The following is a 22,326-nucleotide window of genomic DNA, read 5'->3' as shown; positions in this document are numbered from 1 at the left end:
TTGGGAATTTTGGCCTCTATAGCAGTGTTTCCCAACCTTGGCAACTTGAAGATATCTGGACTTCAGCTGTTGTCCCATTTTGCTCAGCACAGAAGTCATGCAGCTGAATAGAAATCTATACTCGGTGCCTCTTTATAGCTTTTGAAAAAACAAAGTCTATGCTCACATTTGGAATCTGTTATTTCAAAACATATGGAAGGGACAGCCCCTGTTAACTATAAACTATATGGATTGGAAAGATATTGTATGCAATGACTGCCTAATAGTCAGCAGCTGCCTCACAACCAAGAAGATAAAGTGACAATTTGGGTCTAAACCAAGTATCAATATGTTATCATTGTTCCATCAGAATATTGGTTTACTTTTAGACAAAAGTAAGTAGACAAAAAGGGGAAGTCAACATTCAAGATTATTTTGAGGCATGAGGCAGCTCAGGAAACAGGCTGTACTCAGTAGTTACCCATTTGGGAATTTGCCTACTGCTTAAACAACTAAAGTCAACAAAAGTGGACTTTGTTGTATGATCTTATGTAGCTAAAACCAGCAGTGAAATCTACTTACCTTTCCTACCGGTTCAGAAGCGTATGATTTTTCACCCTTTGTGCATGCACAGAAGGCTTTGTGCATGCACACAGGGTTAAAAAACAAAAATGGTGGTATCCGGGCAGATAGGCAGAGCCTTGTGCTGCGGCTGCTACTGGTTCTCTGAACCACTGGCGGCCACTGCTCCCAGTACGCCCGAATTGGGCCGAACCGGTAGCATTTCACTTCTGGCTAAAGTCCTATCAGAGAAATCCATTCTACCATTGAGAATATGCACTTTAATAGCTATTTCTCAGATATGGGAACTACACATACAAACAATATACCGTAGCTAAAATGCATTCTCAAGGATAATGATTTAGAAGTAATTTTTTTGAAACAGGACTTCTGATTAAACATGACTAGGGATTGCTGCATCAAATGCTGCTAAATAAAATGAGTTCTTAAAGAGTTAAATGCACGGCGGAATTGAAGATGAAAGTCATAAAATCTGTAAGCATTTCCTCTTACTATTCCAATATGGCTTTCCTACACTTTTGCTAAATGTGAGAACACTGACTCTTGTTACCACTTGAGTCCCTAGTGAGTTGGGCGGCATAGAAATTTAAATAAATAAATACCGGTAAATACTATAAATGCTAACTTTTGATGGGAAGGAATATACTGTACTGTACTAAGGAAAAACTGTATACCTGAAAGGATATACTCAAACCAGCATTAATGTCATTAATGCTATGGTATTAAGTTAGCAAAATGCACCAGTTTAAAATTTGTAATTTAAATTTTTAACATAAAAAAGAATGACTTCATACAAAAGTAAATTTTTTTGAGTGTTATGATAAAAAGGCAGAATAGTTTAAAAAAAAATACTTTAATTAAAATGCTTACAAAAAGTGCAGACCAAGTAACAAATTATTTTTGCCAGTACTGATTAATAAAATCATCCAAAATTGACATTTCAATCCAATTATTTAAAAAATCGTTCCTAAAATCTAAAACAATTAATAAAATACAGGTTAAAATTCCAACAACTTACAATTTTTGAAGATAGTGAAAATTTTGTAATAAAGATTTTATTGCTTTCATTAGACAATGTTAAAAAAAACCTTACATTTCCATGTTATCTAATATGCAATTTGGTGATAAAATCTTAAGCCACAATGCAAACTAAAACACACAAAAAAGAAACAACTCTGGGTGCTGTTGTGCTAAGCAGCCTAAGAGAACATAGGGAAAAACATATGTTAAAATAAAAAAATTACTTGTAAACAGCACAGAATTCCATCAATTTACATAATTGTCAAATTTCATTTTTTACTTTCACATCTCAGAATATAGCTCATTCATGCTGAAATAAGGTATCCTATTTTATAACCTTTCTAATGGTGCTACACAGTGGTATTTTATTTATTTTGATTTTTACTTGATGGGAGCTCATAGCAACTTACCTTTACAGACATATACAATCCAAGAGAGTTAAATCTTTATAAGCTTTATAAAGATTTATAATGAAGTAACATTCTATACTTTTGATCAATTCTTTGACTTAAGAAAAGATTGCATATGAAAAAAGAATTGAAATAAACTAGGTATGATTATGTAGATAGACCTCAATCTCTTTGCAACAAGGTAGAACCTTTCACCCAAGCCTCCCAAAAGTTTGGGTTTGAGATTATATGTAGACTATGCACTTCATTTATAATATGCTCAATGAAGTTTCATGAAAGAAATATTTGGTACATACATGTTTAAGAGAAACTGCCTTAGCTTCTGACCATTTCAAAAAGCTAAATGTTTATGCAAATTTCTATTGCACTTTGAATAATATGCTAAACCCATGGATAACGCCATGGATTACAAATCACAACCACTAAGTCAAAGCAAGCATAGAACACAGTGCTAAGAATTAGAGCATCGTTTAAATGTAATATGATTTCTTTGGCCTTGTTTTGAAAAGGCAAACATATCTGAACACAATTGCTGAGTACAAGTAGTCCAGCAATGTCCACTCGTGTATTTTGAAAACAGAGAAGCCAGGCTTTTGGCCAAGCACCATCTTATTGCAGTCCAACTGGAAGTGATAAATATTGCAAACTCTCCTATTTGGACTCTGAAACTAGTTTTTCATACAACGTCCTTATTTTAGAGTTGACAAGGTAGAAGGTCACTGTATTTGTCTGCTATACGATTTGAAAAGATTCTGAAATGTTGGAGGTTTGAAAAGCATTTTCTTTGAAGCTGATTATCATTGGTTACATTATGAACTTTTTCAAGTAAAAACGCTGAATAATATGTATATGAGAATAAATAAGATATAAAAAAAGATTAAATCCAACTTTATTTCAACACATTTTTATACATGCAATGTGAACTTCTTTCACTGTAAAACCTTTTCCAATTCATATCTTCTTTTCATCAAAATAGATTTGGTGTGGGGAGATAATTCAATATCTATGCATGTTTTAACAAAACTAGTAACAGTTTAAAATGCTTGCTATTTCTCTTGTGAAATTAGCTTAAACCTAATTTTATTATCTTAAAGGATCTATAGATCCATAGGGATCTATTACTATTCTGAAATACTGAATACCTAAATCTAAATAAATTGAATGGAGGACTGCATTCTGATTTAGTCCCCTGATAATATCCCTTGTTTCTCCAGGATATCATTCATTCATTCATTCATTCATTCATTCATTCATTCATTCATTCATTCATTCATGTGGATTTAACATAAAAATAATTTGATGCCAAAAAGATTTAAAGACATCTATGGTTTAAAATATTAAAGAGTGGCTAGCATTATTGTGTATAACTGCAAATGCTAACAGTCATTCATAAGAATTCAATTAGTTTAACTGCTTGAGCAAAAAGAAATTCAAAGTATAATTACTGAAAGCATGCTAGAATTTTTAACCCTATATGAAACTACAATGATCAATGATATAATTTGTCACACCCACTGTGTACCACCATTGCAAAGTATATACAGTATTTGCAAATAACTTTATACAACCTAGTAATTGATAATTAAAACATTAGAATATGAGTGGAAAACTTCATAGATTACAACACTAATTAAATTCCCAGTTCTCGTGTGTGTGTGTTATTTTAATGAAATCATATTCGTTAAATACCGTACTTTCAATTTAAAGAGTGATTCTGGTATTAAGGCACCTATATATTATAGCTTTCATGTTTCAGGCTCACTCTTTTAGGAAAGACTAGAATATCCTATGAATGAAGAACTAGTATTCTAAAGTGTCACAGCAACAACAGCATAAACACTGTTTAATTAAAAGATTAACTGTTAAAGAATACCCATGAAGCTAAGTATTTGTGCTAATTACTACATTGTAATTTATCAACTATCTCAATCATACTCCAAACAGGAAAAACATTTACTAAAAGTTAGAGGATTCCTCATACTTTTGATATAGTTCATCTTGGGGGGGAAAATTAAGAGTCCATGATTAAGGAATATTTTGTAATCTAAATATACCTGGTTCAACACTAACACACCTTTAGGCAGAAGAAAGGCAAGGAGTTGCACAGAAGACAGAAATTCAGAGTTTTCAGAACACAAAGTATCGCTTTTGACCCCCACTTTTACATCCCCAAAGTTTATAGCAATCCTATCATACACAGCCCATCCATAAACAGAAGCAGCAATCACTTATGGGACAACTGCTTTCAGGGACTAAACATTAAATGTTATGCATAGCATACATGTGATCAATTCATTATGGACTATTGGTTTACAAGATGTCCACTTAACCTTCCATGTCAAATTCAGACTGGTTGGGATGCTTCTCAATCATCCGACACATAGATGTTGCAGAACTTCCCTCCTTTAGGAATTTAGGAAGAGAATTACCCATTCTCTTAAACGCTCTTATCATTCATTGTGCGACCATTTTTGATTCCATGTTACATGAAATGCTATTCTTTTCTCTGTATTAGAAGCTCACGAATATTCCATAAAGCATTAATGACATCAGCAAAGTGCCCAATATGTTACATGAACCATTCACAGCTTCATTCAATGCCATTTTAAAAGGAAAGAAGAAATCAAATGGACGTTTCCTATTAACGTCAGGTTGACCATGTGGTGACTCTGGCCATTTGGTAACATCTGTGAAGGTAACTGTACTTGTCAAAGGCAACATGTTCATATATATACCCAGAGACTGAAAGAAAATAGAGTACAGTATATAACATTATTTAGCTACTATCATATATCCAGTGTTTTGAGAAAATAATGCAGGTAAAAGGATAGGAACAAAATCTTTAATTTCTTACTGAACTAATTATAATTTAAGACTACTATCTATTCCTTTCAACTTATAGAACATTTAAGAGAGGACCTGTGCCATTTGTTGAGGGATTTAGATATAAAAAGAAGCTGTGTTGTTATGAATATTCTTCCTGTTTTCTAGACAGGATATTTTATAACAAAGGAATTGGTACAGAAAATGATAAACCTTTTATCATTACTTTCTTCATCACATAAGTAAAATTAAATATAGAAAGTAAGTCCAGAACCTAAAGATCATTTACATTATAGATTATCTGACATCTGAGGACTTTATATCTCCAGGGGGCTTTGGATTGCTTTCCTCATAAATCATTAAGTAGCTCAATGCTACATAAGACTCTTAAAGAACTATAACATTCTGCCAAAAGAACAGATTCATGTATATCCTATTGAACCAGAGCTATTTAGGCACAAAGACAGCCAAAGAAAACTGCCTGTTATGTTTTATTTTAAAGGAAGAACATTATGATAATAATGACAGAGGTTCTAATATTTACAATAAGTATTAAAAAGAACTCTGCTTTCAAATCATTCTGCCTCATCCAGACTGTTGCCAGAATGATTTGATGGCATGCTTTTATTTAATATTTGTTGTACATGGTACAATCTCTGTCATTACTATCATAATGTTCTTTCCTTAATATAAAATGTAATAGGCACTTCAGGGCCTCGGCTTTTTTAGTCTTCCATATATAAGCTGTAGTAAGTCATGAATTCATACATACATATGCTTTTTATCTCCTTTGATGAACTAAAGCATCCTTTAGTTTTAAATCTAGAATTCCCTTTTATGTTTGAATTCAGATAATTTAATTAGAATAAATGCTAATTTATGAACAAATCAAGACAATCACATTTAATTTAACTAGAACTCAATGTGAGAAGTTTTTTCAAGTTTTGATTTAATGCAATTTGTTTCATTTGCTTAACATAATATGTGAATTCAGATTATTTTTACTTAGTCAAGAAACTGAGATTAAACAAACCATGGTTTAGCATGACTTTTGAATTCAGCATTATGTGACACTAACCTTCAGAGGTCTGCAGAGGTAATAATACCTTGCACCCAACACTTGAGCTTGTGGATTAGATAAGAGGCCCACATTAGCCCATATCACCTGAATCTCCAGGGAAACAGGGATCATACATTGCCCATCCTAGAAAAAACAAGATACCAAAATTTAGGTAACAGGAGCCCTAATACTTTTGGGATTATCAACACCTGTTGATAATCATAAGTAAGATCAGAATTACTGAAACATTTACATTCAAGTTCAAAACATAATTCACAGTACTACAAAGGGATACAGAATGTTCTGTCATCTCAATCTCTCTATTCATGGGAAGAACAAACAATGTACAGCAGGCACATTGGGTCCAGTGGGGAAAAAGTTCTTTCTGAATACAAAGCTGCAAATGTACAGTGACTGTAACAAATTATATCTTGTTTGATACAGCTGAAAAAAATAAGGCAGAGTATGTTTTGGTACTTGAGACAAAAGTTATATAAGGAAATTATCAATGGAGTTGGATGCCACATAGAAACATAGAAGACTGACGGCAGAAAAAGACCTCATGGTCCATCTAGTCTGCCCTTATACTATTTCCTGCAGTTTCCATTGCTTTGACCATTTATCTAGTAAAGTTACATTACCTGCAACTTACACCTCTGGGTAAAAACTCTGGTCCATTGCTCTGGATGGCCTGGATCAGCATTGCCAATTATGGCCAAATGCCCTGTGCTGAGTCCTCCTTCAAAGGCTTGGTAAAATGGCTTCTGCAAGTCATTACAACTTCTTTCCTCAGGTTTGAAGGGTATACTGAGAAAGACCAAGCCACCAAGTGTCACAAATATGAAAAACAGAAAAAGATATTACACAGAACAAAAACTACGCCTATTAAAAGAGTGAGAACAAACTACATGGGAAAATTAGCTACCATATTTTTCAGAGTACAAGATGCACCGGAGTATAAGACACACCTAGATTTTAGATGAAAACAAGGGAAAAAGTATTCTGAACCAAATGGTGTAGTAATATGTTATTTAATAAAATACCAATGTAGTAGAATACTTTTTACAACCATGTACACTTTTTACAACATCTACACTTTTTACAAACTTCAAACTTGACAGCTTTAAGACTAGTGGACTTCATCTCCCGGAATTCCTTGTCCAGACACACTAGAAGGGGTAATTAAAAGGCAAAAACACCCCCATTTTTGTGAAAAATGGGCAAAAAATGAGCTACTTTTTGAAAAAACGTGGGTGTTTTGCCTTTTCCCATCCCCTAGGAGTACTCTGCAGGCTTCCCAAACTTTCTGCGCACCACATTTTTGTGAAAAATGTGCCCATTTTTCGCAAACATGGGACGCAGGGCCGGAGCTTCAGGAGGCCAAAAATGGCTGTATTCAGTGTATAAGACTCACCAACATTTCCACACTCTTTTTGGTGTGTGTATGTGTTTTATACCCTAAAAAATATGGTAACTTATAAAAGAAGGACAACACAAGATACAGCCAGTTTAAAACTGGAATCTTGGAAAGTATTATCTGGAAATATTTGTGGAGATATTTACACATAAGTCCTTCAATGTTCAATGAATATGTAGTATATGTAGAATGGGTGTTAACAGGCTCAGACTCAACCCTGACAAGACAAAGTAGCTGTGGGTTCAGCCTCCCAAGGACACTTCCATTTGTCCGTCCATTAATCGTGGGGGGGACTTTTGACCCCCTCAGAGAGGGTCCACAACTTGGGCGTCCTCCTCAATCCACAGCTGACTTTGGACCATCATCTTTCAGCCGTGGCGAGGGGGGCGTTTGTCCAGGTTCGCCCGGTGCATCAGTTGCGGCCCTATTTAGACAGGGGGTCTCTACTTACAGTCACTCGAGCCCTTATCTCCTTGAGGTTTGATTACTACAATGCTCTCTACATGGGGCTACCTTTGAAGAGTGCTCGGAGACTACAAATCATGCAAAATGCAGCTGCATAAGCAAACATAGACCTTCCTAGGTACACCCATATTTACCCAACACTCCGCAGACTACATTGGCTGCTGATTGGTTTCTGGACACAATTCAAAGTGTTGGTAATAACCTATAAAGCCTTACATGGCATCGGGCCAGATTACTCGCGGGACAATCTCACTTGGCAGGGCCTAGGGGAAGAGCCTTCTCTGTGGGGGCCTCAACCCTCTGGAATCAGCTCCCCTCAGAATTTGCACTGTCCCAATCCTCGTCACCTTCTTCAAGAGTCTTAAGACTCATTTATGCCGCCAAGCTTGGGGTGATTAGATCTTACCCCCTGGGCTGACTAATGTCTGTATGCCTGTTGTCTGAATGTGTATGATTGATTTTACCGTATCTGGGGATTGTAGATTGTTTTAGATTGTTTGTTTAGTGTAATTAATTGGATTTATCTATTACATGCTGTTGTTTTTATATGTTGTAAGCCGCCCCGAGTCACCGGAGAGGGGCGGCATATAAATCCAATATATAAATGAATAAATAAATATGATGGAGGCAACATTTTACCAAAGTATTCACTTTATGTACCAAAACAGATACCGTACATCTGAAACCTGAACCAGAAGAGCAAAAATGTAAGTGGATATATAAAATGTTACCTGAACTGGCAGTCTGTTCTTACATTCTCCCCAAATTTTACTGTAAATCTCTCAGCTGCTGAGCACTGGCCATTAGCTTGGTTCTGTAAAATGGTTACCTGAGGGAAAGGAGTTTTATGAAACTAAATGAGAATATAGCGGAGCCACAAAAACAAATTACAGACTACTTATTGGTACCACACGACATGAACAAATTTTGAATAGTAAAACAAGCTATGAAAGATTGGCAGCCCACCAGCATTTGGAGGTCACAGTACAACCAACAATGATATTAAAATTTCTGACTGATTGACTGGTTGATATTATCTATGGAATCAAGTCCCCCCTCCCACCCTACTGGCCTTCCATGAGGCCCCAAAGACCTGACTTTGCCGGCAGGCCTGGTGGGCTGTGAACTATTATTTATTTTATTTTATTATTTTATTTTATTGGTTTTTTAAATCTATCTATCTATCTACCTACCTACCTACCTACCTACTTAGACTTCTATGTTGTCAAACAACTATCAACTATCATGGCCAAATCGTATGAATGGTATACATCCATGTTGTCTTGATTGTTTAATTATGGGTTTTTAATCATGGTTTTATAGTTTCAGATTGTATATTTGACTTCTTTTTATTGTTTTTGTATTTATATTGTTATTATAAGCCTCCCTGAGTCCTTTGGGATTGGACGGCATAGAAGTCAAAACAAACAAACAAACAAACAAACAAACAAACAAACATTAGTATTGTAATAATATATTGTCAATGAAGGTACTGGGTGTATGTTGCATGTATTTTTATCTTAATTGAAATGTCAAGTATATTTTTAATATTCTCATACAATTAAGAATAGGCATATCCTACTTCCCTACTTCCCTCTGACTTTATAATTGAGATACACAATTTCTTGTTACGGGTTAAGAAGTTTTTGAAAATTGTGGAATAGATATCAAAGAATTTTAAAAAACCCAAAGACATAGAACCTCCCACCACTACCCCAGGGAAAGAAAAGGAATCAAAAGAAAAAGAAGAAAATGTGGAATTGCTGTTACCTAAAACTAAAAAAAAGTATTGGAATCACTCGATCAAAAATCTATTACAGGTAACTGTTGGTTTTACATAATAAAGAAAATACAAGCAAAAATAAGACATCTCCTGATAATAACCCCAATCCGGCTTTTGAGTGCATAGCAATAAGGCCAAGTGCTTATTTCAAGGTTCAAAAAATATAAGATAGGCTCTTATTTTCGGGGAAAATATGGTAGGTAATACTACACTCTTACTATTGGTTGTGGATAAAAATGCAATATAGTTTCTTAACTTGGTTCCAAAATGCATTATTTTCATACAATTATGTGTTAATTTCAAGAACTACGGGAACAGAAAGCTCCTCTGCATTTTGTTCTTGGATAATAAAAGCTTTCCAATGGACAATCATCTGAGGCTTATACCCACACATCCATTGACAAACGTAACTTAATATTGAGCAAGAAAACATACATGTTGCTGGATCCCATTATATAAAGCTCTTAATGGTGCTCCTGTGATATAGCCAGGGTTTCCACTTCTTTGTTTGGTCAAAGGAGGTCTTCTGCTCTGTAAAAAACAGAAAAATGGCAGGAAAGGGGTAGGGAGAGAATGTTACATTTAGAATGCCAAAGAAATGGGTCTGACCATTCTCAGGTCAGGGCCATGCATGCCCACATTTGTGTTACTCCTTTAAAACTGCCCAGCAGGTGGCAGTGTCTGGTTGACCTTGTTAGTACTTAGGTCACTGCTATGATATCCTGTACCAGGAAAATAGAGTACACTGGAAAATTGAGAAATGTCTTGGAAAAAATGCAATATCAACTCCTCTCCTACTTTGGCAAGAACACTGCCTTTAACTGTGTCTGTAAAGATGCTATTTGTAAAGAACTTTTTTAAAGTAAAAAAAATTGAAATAGCACACAAAAGTGGATTGCAAGGTAACTCAGAAATTATCAGAGAGTTTAATCAACCAAGAATGAAACAATACATTTTATAATATCAATTGAACATCCATAGATGAAAGACATCCACATGGAAATGAAATAGAATTGGGGGAAAGCAAATAAAAAATAATCAATTATGTTTATCCAAATGATCAAATATTGAGAAGAAAGTAAGGATTTGTCCAGAAATGTTTCAGTCCGTACTTTTGGATTTCTAGAGTCATATTTTAGGTATATCTGGGTTTCATACCCACCAAATATACTTTCAGGCTTTTTTAATGTTTATCTGCTGTTCAATTGATATACTGCATTTAAAGTATTTGTCCAACTTTTCTACTTAAAAAGACCCCCAAAGTGCTTTAATATTTACATCTCCACCCCATATCCACTCAGCGAAGCAGTGGAAGTAATGTGCAGGTGTCTGGAGGCTGTCAGGGTCTGGATGGGTTCCAACAAGCTCAGACTCAATCCAGACAAGACAGAGTGGCTGTGGGTACTGCCTCCCAAGGACATGTCCATCTGTCCATCCATCACCCCGGGGGGGGGGGGAATTATTGACCCCCTCAGAGAGGGTTCACAACTTGGGCATCCTCCTCAATCTACAACTAACTTTAGAACACCATCTTTCGGCTGTGGTGAAGGAGGCGTTTGCCCAGGTTTGCCTGGTGCACCAGTTGCGGCCCTATCTGGACCAGGAGTCACTGCTCACAGTCACTCATGCCCTCATCACCTCAAGGTTCGACTACTGCAATGCTCCCTACATGGGGCTACCCTTGAAAAGTGTTCAGAAACTTCAGCTTGTCCAAAATGCAGCCGCGCGAGTAGTTTTGGGCCTTCCAAAACATGCCCATATCTCGTCATCACTCCGTGGACTGCATTGGCTACCAATCTGTTTCCGGACACAAGTGTTGGTTATGACCTATAAATCCCTACATGGCATAGGATCAGACTATCTCTGAGACCACCTTCTGCCGCACGAATCCCAGTGACCAGTGAGGTCCCACAGAGTTGGTCTCCTTAGGGTACCGTCGACCAAACAATGCCGGCTGACGGGACCTAGGGGAAGAGCCTTCTCTGTGGAGGGCCCGGCCTCTGGAATCAGCTCCCCCTGGAGATTTGTACTGCCCCCATCCTCCTCGCCTTCCGAAAGAGTTTAAAACTCATCTTTGCCGCCAGGCCTGGGGTTTTTAGATCTCCCCCCCCCCGACCAATGAATGTTTTTGTATGATTGTCGAATGAATGGTATTGATAGTTTTTTTATTAGGATTTTAAAGATTGTTTTAATGTATGATTAATTGGATTGTTATTACTGTTTCTGTTTTTTGTACATGCTGTGAGCCATCCCGAGTCCTCGGAGAGGGTCAGCATATAAATCCAATTAAATCTTAAATCTCTTAATAGAATAGAATTGTTTATTAAAAGGTATTTTAATGGAATAATAATAATAATAATAATAATAATTGTTGTTATTGTTTTGTTATTGTTATTATTATTATTATTAATTAGATTTGTATACCGCCCCTTTCCAAGGACTCGGGGTGGCTAGAGATATAGATACTAAAATATATTACAATACTTGAAACAAAATCATAAATCAGCACAATGAAAACATATGAAAAGTTTATAGATAGCAAACAAATTCCTCTAAATGAAATGTGCATATTGAGTTTTTAGTGCTTTCTATGCTAGTTGTTTCCTTGCAGACATTTTGTCACCCAGACTGGTAACTCTTCCGTGGTGGAAGGGAATGGGGTTTGCTCTCTGTATATCTACAGGAGCTCACTCTGTTAGTGATGGTAAGGAATGTTTTTCTTCTTCATAGTTTCTTGATTGGGCTCTTGTTTATTGCTTTATTGTTTACCTGAGTTCATAATTCCTTGATTAGCACACAGTTTACTGTTTGATTGTTTATCTGGATTTCATTCTTGCTTATCTGGGTATTTGATTACTGGAGAGGAAGTGTTCTGGTCCATTGAAATGTTTGTTGCAAGAACTCCTATGCAGTATTTGAGCAACATGTGGATTGCCATTATTTTCCTTGTAATAGCCAGCCAGATAGCAATGTTTCCAAAACAATGGATACTTCCCTCCTTCAATTTCAGCAAAAGTATTTAAAACTGCCTGCTATTCTATTGCAAAATAACATTCTTTTCTAGCTCCCATATTAGTCTGCATTATAGTATAGCCCAATGACATTTAAAAAAATCTTATTTAAGAAGTCTGAAACTTTGATGGGACAGAAAAAAAATCTAGATTTCTACACCACCCTTGCAAGAATTTTTCCACAATGCAGATCTTTCTGCAATTGCCTAAAGCCATGAAATGGATATAGAACTATTTCTACAAGCTTGCTTGGTGCTAAGGCTTATTTATCTTATTTACACAGAGTCAAAGCTGTTGAGATGCACAGAAAACATTAATGCAGAAACTCTTTCCATTGGGTTAAGTACAGTAGAAAATTTAGTTGTATATGTTGGAACCAATCTGAAGATAAAAGTACTGACCCCGAAATGCAGAGAAAAACGTTGTTGTAATGTGACTCCTGGATTCCCTGATATATTGGTCAATTTGAACTGAACGTAAATCTTTTGGATTCCATGGATCCCATTAAACTCTATCTCATAATTCACCTAAAAGTACATCAAACAGATCAGTAAAAAACAAGATATGCTCATGGATATGCTTATCCCACCTCCTTTTTTTTCTATTATAGGAAAGAGCAATTATTGATGTAGCTAATTACCTCAGAAACAATATTGTGGCATGTATTATCATTCAGCTCAGGAGCTGCAGGCTCTGAATCTGGGGTTATGTGGACCTGGCAATGACCAAAACATATACTCAATGGAAAAAAATCACCTCACATGATTCAATCACAACCATTTAAATTCAGAAAAAAAATCAATTTCTAAAATTACTAAATTTCTCAAGTGTTAAGATTTCTAAAACTACTCCACATAATTTTGCTCAGTAACTCCCTTGTTTGCTTACCTTTGAAACTACTGAACCCTTTGAGCCCAATCATCAAGTCATGGCCAACATAAGTAACCCAGTATCATTCTAAACCTAATTTCTTAAATAGAGCTAGAACCCCACTTCCTTTCTCAGTCCATATTAGTACAAATAATTTCCTGTTATTTCAAGATGGGATTTCCTTAAATTAGAAATGATGGTAATAGTCAATATAATTTACCTCGAAGAGGTGAACATCGCTAAAATTGACTGGGACCTGAAAAAGGAAACAAAACCCAAATCATAAATGCCATATTTTGCCATAAATCCAGGGGTGGGCTACTGCCCAGACTGGGGGGGGGGGATGCAGTTGCCCAGACCGGGGGGGGGGGGAGGGAGAGAATGCAGTGGGATAGCAAAAATGGAACTCCACCCAAGAGCACTGAAATTTTCACTGAAAGAAGTTGAAAGAAAATGCAGGGCATCCTGCATAAGCCACGCCCACAATGTGGTAGTAAAACTTTTGGTAGCCCTTCACGGCATAAACCCATACAGTTTATAAATCTGAGGTCTTAATCTTCTTTACAGCCTAACATTCTGCATAATTTATCTCCTTGTCTCAGTAGGAATGGAGGACTGTTTAACAATACAGGTAGTCCTCGACTTATGATCACAACTGAGTCCAAAATTTCCCGTGCTAAGTAAGACAGTTGTTAAGTGAATCACTACAGCTGTTATGTTAACTGAATCATTTAATTCTTAAATGAATCTGGCTTCCCCTTTGTCAGAAACTCATAAATGGCGTTCACACGACTCTAGGATACTGCCACCATCATAAATACATGCCAGTTACCAAACATTCAAATTTTGATCACGTGAACATGGGGATGCTTCGAAGGTCATAAGTGTGTGAAAAACGGTAATAAGTCAGCGCTGTTATAACTCTGAAGGGTCAATAAACAAATTATTGTAAGTCAAGGACTAGCTGTAGCCAGGTTTTTCTATGAGGGTATAAATCTAACAATATTCTGGTTCCCACAGGTAATCTTTGAGGATCAGGTTATTCTGTAAATAAGTCATGCACAAACCATTAATTCTAATCAGAAGTTTCATTATAGGAGCTGTTGGACTTCTCTTCTACTTGCTTCAATGCATAGAATTATTAAGATCCATGTTTAGGAAGTAACAAGATGAAATTTATTATGAGAATAATAACATTTAGCTCTTTATTAAAACCTAACTATGACAAGAAAGTGAAATAGAGATTTTATAATTAAAATAATTGTAAGTACATTCTGATCCTACATATTAGTACAGTGATGCCTCATCTTACAAACGCCTTGTCATACAAACTTTTCAAGATACAAACCCGGGGTTTAAGATTTTTTTGCCTCTACTTACAAACTACATTCACCTTACAAACCCACCGCTGCCGCTGTGATGCCCCACCTCTGGACTTCCATTACCAGCGAAGCACCCGTTTTTGCGCTGCTGGGATTCCCCTGAGGCTCCCCTCCATGGGAAATCCCACCTTCAGACTCCCGTGTTTTTGTGATGCTGCAGGGGAATCCCAGCAGGGGAATTCCAGCAATGCAAAAACGGGCGCTTCGCTGGCAACGGAAGTCCGGAGGTAAGGTTTCCCAGCGAGGGGAGCCTCAGTGAAATCGCAGCATCGCAAAAACACAGAGGTCCGGAGGTGGGGTTTCGAGGACTTCGGTGTTTTTGTGATGCTGTGATTTCACTGATGCTCCCTTCACTGGGAAACCCCACCCCTGGACTTCCGTTGCCAGCGAAGCACTCATTTTTGCGATGCTGGGATTCTCCTGCTGGGATTCTCCTGCAGCATCGCAAAAACACAGAAATCCGGAGGTGAGGTTTCCCACGTAGGGGAGGCTCAGGGGAATCCCAGCAGTGCAAAAACAGGCGCTTCAGCTGGCAAAAGGGGTGAATTTTGGGCTTGCATGCATTAATCGCTTTTCCATTGATTCCTATGGGAAACATTGTTTCATCTTACAAACTTTTCACCTTAAGAACCTCGTCCTGGAACCAATTAAGTTTGTAAGACAAGGTATCACTGTATATAAGTTCTAAGTCTGCTATTTATATATGATTTTATCCACTAAAACGCAACTCAGAAGAAAGGGCTTATACGAATGTGACATTCTTGATTTTAGACCTATGTGTTTCTCCATTTTCTATTTTATTTGTATTTATGTATCTTTTCCCTGGTCTGATCACATATATAAAATTATAAAACTTATTCCAAAGGTTTAACCATAAACCTATTTCAGGGAGTTTGCCCACAAAGTTTCCATAGGCCTGCCTTAACACAGATATCTCCTAGACCTAGATGCACCTGGTTTTAACAAGGGAAATAATTATCTTCAGACAAGTCCCATATCTAAATCAGGGTGCTTCCCTTGTTATCACAGAACTTCACAAGTGCTGTTGATAAAACAAAATAAGGGACTTTTCCCAAGATATGAGACTTTTCTAAAGATAAGTATTTGTTTCAACTAATTACATTATCTCTTTTTTCCTATTAGATGATACAATTGTCTTTTACAATAGTATCATATACAATACATTTCTATAGGACTTGAATTCCTGCCAGTAATAGGCAAATAGAAATTTTCCAAAATTTCTAATTTTTAGAGGAAGAAAATATGACTAAATTTACCACCTCCTCCTCCTCTTTCTTTCATACTTAAAAAGTATACAAGCTTACTTTTACAAATAAATATGCATAAGAAGTTGGGCAGCCAATCTTAAATGAAAAAATAAAATAATAACAATGATAACCATTTGGACATCCTCCAAATTGACAAATTCATCAATGAATTACAAGAAAAAGGCAGTTTTACTTGGAACAGCTTACATCCTGCAACAAAATGCCAAATCCAATCTAAACATCAGGTTGACTGTGCAATAAACCATAATAAACTAAATAGCAAAATAAAAGACTTCATGGTAGGTCAGATTTCACACCTGTAATACACTGAAGTTACGATAATATGAAGCTGCATCCAATGCAGGGTCAGAGGTACAACTGCTCTTCAGGTCAGTAAAGATCCTAATACAGCTGGTAGTTTTACTTTCCAGGAAACCTAAGAAATGAACATACTGTAACAGGTCAAGAAAGACAGACAAATAGGAAATGTTGACTTAAGAGTTTAAAAATGCAGTTATTTTAATTAGTTTGATTAGCTAGTTAATTAATTAGTTCTTTTTAATATGTATATATTGTAGATATGTTCCCTCTCCCACACCCTCCTTCCCTCCCTCCCTCTCCTTCCTGTTTTCTCTTGCTTTAAATTGGAATTATACATAGCTAAATTCCAGAGTCTTATTTTTTGATAATGTCACCTTCTTAGTACAGAACATCTTTTATATATTTCAGACTGAGCTTTGTACTTCAAAGGCTCAAACTACATTGTCAACTGACAGAGTATCACAACAACAAAAGAGGATCATCAAAACTTTTATAAAGATCTACCTTCAGAATCTGCATATCGTATTGGGGAAGCCTGTGCCTGACTAAGCTTTTACTTTTCTTCCAGAATCTGAGACTATATCTGGAATTATGTATTTTTTTAAAAAATTGAGCTGTATTTCTATGTAAGATTGTTTAGGAACCATTTTGCTACTTGTCCGTCTCCTAAAATGCTGATCAGTAATATTCAAGAATGATAATTAAGAATGCCCCAAAGACTTTGAAAGTTGACTCAGGAGTTTTACTCTAACTAACATTTAATCTTCCGATCTGTCAGTACAGTGCTGGCAATACAGCATTTCTTTCCAAAAAATAGTAGGCTGTATCTCAATATGTTTGTTATAAGCCATGGGCTCACAATTAAGATTATTATGTTCCATCTATCACTTCTCTCTTATAAATTTGCTCACCCTCCATTTACCAGGAATCAAATAACGTATTTGCTATCAATTATGCACTGTTGAAAACATTACAGCATATGGTGGCTTCTTGGAAAAAAAAGTTAGTCCTTTAATGACAGTAATTGAGACTGGCAACAGTTACTAAGTGACGGTATCATAAAGTACCATGTCACATGATCATGACAACTTACACAGGCAATTTACCCTGGCAATTGGGCCAGTTTTGGTGTGTTATCATTAAGCAGATAGCTGCAGTTAAGCATGATGTCATATGATCACCTCCTGCTGGCTACCCCTCTGATTGTGCTTGTCAGAAGCTGGCAATAAAGGCCACAAATGGTAATCACATGACAGCAGACTGCTGCAATTATAATAATTGCAAGCTGGATGCTAAGGGAACCAGTTATTAAATCTTATTCAGCATTGCCATAACTCTGAACAATAGCTAAATGAATGAATTAAGCTAAATGAATGAATGAATTAAGCTAAATTAATCAAGGACTACCTGTAATCAGTTACCAAAACCAATAAACTTTTAACTTGGTGCTGAAACTTTACTAAAAACTCAATGCTCACCAGCAGGATTCTCATCAGTGCAAATTTGACTACTTCCAATGCCCACAGGTTGCTTAAGCACACTTAGTGTGGATGAGGCAGCATAATAAATCTGAATTGGATCCCCTACCTGAAATGGAAAAAAGATTAATTCCTAGAACAGCCCATAAATAAAAAGAATTTAAGTATTAACTTGATTTTTTTAAGCCAACATGTTCCATCTTCACATAATAATTAAATAATCTTAGACTGCAAGCTACTAGGCAAGTCTTACCTTGTGGAGATAAGGCTAAAATTACAAAAATCTAAATCTAGTCTGCTTCACATTTTCTTACTACTAAAAATATTTCAGGAAAAAAATATTGAAGAACCAACTCACTTGATAAAAGGCAGATGGAGAAGACCGAACGTGTTCTGGAGGGATGAATGATGGCCTTCCATATTGTGCTAAAAGTACTGGGAAATTTACTTTTGTCACCCTCTGTGGCACTTGTAAATAGTTCAGTGTGGCTAAAAATAAAATACGGGTAGGGGAAGCACAACAGTAACATCATCACAGTGTTAAAAGGACATGCCATATTAAAAATGTAATAAATGTTATTCCCTCTGCATATCTTTTTTTTAATCTGGGCTATAAAACCTAAGACTTTTTGAAAGATCTTTCCTATTTTTTGTCAGAGAGGTTGTATATAATTTTTCTGTCACCCTAGTTGTCTATCTCACTGGTTTAGACCAGAAGCATTTATGCATCTGTACAAAAATGGAATAATGGAAGATATTTAATAATAAGGTATAAAGAGGTTGTATTTTTCAAATCAAAGATCATTTGCCCTTTAACAGAAACACAAATCTACACAGTAACAAAAGTAGAATCTTGTAACAGACAAATTGACTTTATTTATTGATGCATCAACATTGATTTGATGTACAAATTTTCCTAGGTAAGTTATTAATGAACTAGATATTGGAAAAACTATTCCAGAGAAAAGGAAGTATATTATAACGGTACTATATACTACTGAGAAAGGTATTCCTTGACTGACTTAGTGACCATCCAAAAGTTACAATAGCACTATAAAAATGACTTATGACTTATGATTGCTGTAGTATCCCCTTTACATTTGGATGCTTGACAACTGACTCAAATTTATAATTGTTGCAGTGACCCTGGGTCATGTGATCAATCAACTTTTGAAACCTTCTGACAAGCAAAGTCAATGGACAAACCAGACTCACTTATCTAATTTAAATGCAGTCATTCACTTAACAAATGGGGAAAGAAAAAATATAATAAGTTTCTCTCTTAGCAATATAAATTTTGGGCTCAATTCTGGTCGCAAGTTGAAGACTACCTCTACTATAATACTATACTATTCATACATTTAAATTAAGATGTTATTCTAATACTGTGGTTTTATTTTTTTATGAATGATGATAGAATTCTAAGAGTTAGACATCATTTTAGTATCTGAAAATAGAAAGAAAAGGGAAGTGTTTAGAAAAATTGATACTATAATGACAAATGAAAAATGCACCTATTTCACAAGGTTTGAAAATGAAACTACATAAACAAAATCAATTAGTATATTGTTCTTTAATCTTCAGAAAATAAGCATAATGGTTTGTATTTCTTTTCCTAAAATTAGATGCAGAGAATAGCTGCAATCAAAGAGTATATGTTGTAGACAAAAAGCCAAACTTACAATCATTTAAACGTACACAGAAGAGTAATATACATCCACCAGGACCTGGAAGGATTTCAGTATGGAAGGGAGTGTTACTTCGGAAAATCAGAGCATTCTCTAAACACACCCAACTCACAGCTCTAAGGAAAAATACAAATACAGAAAACTATCTTAAAGAACATTGTTTACACAAACTCAGATTTACTATATGTATCAAACAATGGTTTTTAAAACATACCACCCTGAGTCCTTGGAAAGGGGTGGCATACAAATCCAATTAATAATAATAATAATGATAATAATGATGATAATAATAATAATGATGATGATGATAATAAATAAAAGTAAATAAAAGTAAATAAAAGTAAATAAAATTCAAAAGTTACATGGTTTTTGGTATAAAATAAAATATAACATTATAAGCAATTAAAAAGCTGCACCTTCGATTCCAAAATTGTGCTTTTTCTACAATCACAAAAATATGGTTCCAATATATTTTCTACATTCAATTATTTAATTATTTCACATACTGCCCAATTATGAGCAGCTAATAATTTAATACACAATGGACCATTAAAAAAGAAAATGGCATCCGGTCATTCTGTATAAAAACACACCTAATAAGATTATCCATTCATATTAACCCTAGGCCTGGAAAAACCACCAATCCTTAAAATTTTACTTAATGCCAACAGAATCAGAGTCACATGGATTTCGGGGGGATTTCATTCCAGGAGACAAATGCTGCCACAAAAAAAGGCACACTTCCTGGGTCCCAAAAGATAGTGCTGTTTAATCAAAAGAATCCAGGGAGTGCTAACTCTGGTGGCAGATTTTGACCAAGTAGAAACCATGGGAGACAGGAGATCTCTCAAATAACCTGGTCCTATGTCATGAATAGCTTTATAGGTGATGACCAGCACCCTGAATTGTATCAAGCAGCACCGGTACAACTCACAATGCAGAGGTGTCTAACGGATATGAATTTATTATTTTTTTATTAATCAGATTTCTATACCGCCCTTCTCCTGGGACTCAGGGCGGCTCACAGCAAAACAGATACAAAAACATGGAGAAATCTAATATTAAAATATTATAAAAATCTTAATACTAAAAACACATTATAAATCTAACTTAAATTACATTCTAAACCCCCTATTTATTAATAAACTAATCATCCACGTTCATAACATTCTTTACTCATAGGCCGGGGTAAATATTAAGAGTTCGGTGGCCCCAAGCCTGTCGGCAGAAATGCATTTTCAGGGCCTTACAGAAGACTGGGAGGGTGTGGGCGATACAAATCTCTGGGGGGAGTTGATTCCAGAGGGCCAAGGCCACCACAGAGAAGGCTCTTCCCCTAGGCCCCGCTTGACGGAATTGCCTGGCTGACAGGACCTGGAGAAGGCCAATTCTGTGGGACCTAACCGGCCCCTAGGATACATGAGGCAGAAGACAGTCCCTTAGGTAATCTGGTCCCATGACACTTAGGGCTTTATAGGTCAGAACCAACACTTTGAATTGCGTTCAGTTACCAATCGGTAGCCAATGCAGCTCGCGGAGTGTTTGAGAAATATGGGCAGACCTCGGCATGCCCATCACTACTCATGTGGCTGCATTTTGGACCATCTGTAGTCTCCGAACACTCTTCAAAGGTAGCCCCATGTAGAGAGCATTGCAGTAGTTGAATCTTGAGGTGATAAGGGCATGAGTGACTGTCAGAAGAGATACCCAGTCCAAATAGGGCTGCAATTGGTGCACCACCGGGTAATGGACGGAGAGGTGAAATTGTCCTTTGGAGGCAGAATCCACAGCCACTCCGTCTTGTCGGGATATACTGAGGCATACCCATCACTGTCCACGCCTTTGCCTTCTGGACCAGCTGAAGCTTCCAGTCTTGGTAGGATTTCTAGAAACCTAAATAAAATCTCCATATTTACCTGGTACTGCCAGGCAGGCAGAAAGTGAAGGGACACCCAGGGGCACCAAGGTTGCATTCTGAACCACAGTGTGAATCACAACAGCAATTGAGGTCGCAGAAGCCTGGATGCAAGTCACAGGGGCAGCCTGAGAAAACATTGGTGGGAGACAGAGGCAGCCATGAGCAAAGATTTTTAAAACAATGCAAAAGATCAAAACAAAACAAACAAAAAAAGCCGATCAGGGGGATCATTCACTTCAAACGAAAGAGGGGCACATGCCTTTGGGACACAGCACAGACTTCCTCCCAATTCAGGGGTAGGCAAAATTGGCTCTATGACTTGGGGACTTCAACTCCCAGAATTCCAGAGCCAATCTTGCAAGCTCAGGAATTCTGGGAGTTGAAGTCCACCCCTGTCCGAACTCACCAGCAGTTTCTTCGGTCTGCATGACGGGAGTTCCGCTTGGAGAGGTCCCGCTTGGTGGGGTCCCGCTTGGTGAGATCGGGGGGAGGGACGTTTCGTTGGGGGCCGCCCCTGTGGGGGTCGTTTCATCAGTGGAGTTTTCCGCTTTTAGGGTGACGTTGTCAGTCTTGGTTTCCCACCACAACTCCGACAGCAAGAGCAGCAATGGGAGCAGGCGGCGCCACGCTGCCATAACAAAGGCATCTCTGCGTTGCTTAGAGACTGAGTCGCGAAGATATGACGTTGGCCCAGAAGGCGAGAGAACGTCACCGTTGACGCGCTTTCATGAAACCCATAGAACTAGAAAATGGTAGAGTCCATGATAGAGATGGAAAAAAGATCCTTGTGTTTTTGACGTCCGCACATCTTTTGTGGAAATTGTGATTGCATAGCGTAACAGGTATCCCGA

At 36.8% G+C, this 22,326-nt stretch overlaps 1 protein-coding gene across 1 annotated transcript; it reads right to left on the bottom strand.

Annotated features, from left to right (window-relative positions):
• Positions 1–1,395: 1,395 nt before the first annotated feature.
• Positions 1,396–22,121, bottom strand: TCTN3 (tectonic family member 3). The gene is made up of 14 exons (XM_070752974.1): positions 21,882–22,121; positions 21,474–21,600; positions 19,552–19,673; positions 18,228–18,358; positions 17,870–17,978; positions 16,388–16,506; positions 13,641–13,676; positions 13,191–13,265; positions 12,952–13,077; positions 9,975–10,070; positions 8,488–8,585; positions 6,516–6,681; positions 5,893–6,018; positions 1,396–4,733 (listed from the first exon to the last, which is right to left on the bottom strand). The coding sequence occupies exons 1-14, from the start codon at positions 22,108–22,110 to the stop codon at positions 4,503–4,505; spliced, it is 1,791 nt and encodes a 596-aa protein (XP_070609075.1). The 5' UTR covers positions 22,111–22,121; the 3' UTR covers positions 1,396–4,502.
• Positions 22,122–22,326: the final 205 nt, after the last annotated feature.

This window comes from Erythrolamprus reginae, chromosome 5 (genome assembly GCF_031021105.1).
Source record: "Erythrolamprus reginae isolate rEryReg1 chromosome 5, rEryReg1.hap1, whole genome shotgun sequence".
In the NCBI taxonomy this organism is placed as follows: Eukaryota; Metazoa; Chordata; class Lepidosauria; order Squamata; family Dipsadidae; genus Erythrolamprus; species Erythrolamprus reginae.
This window is presented reverse-complemented; position numbering and strand designations above follow the sequence as displayed.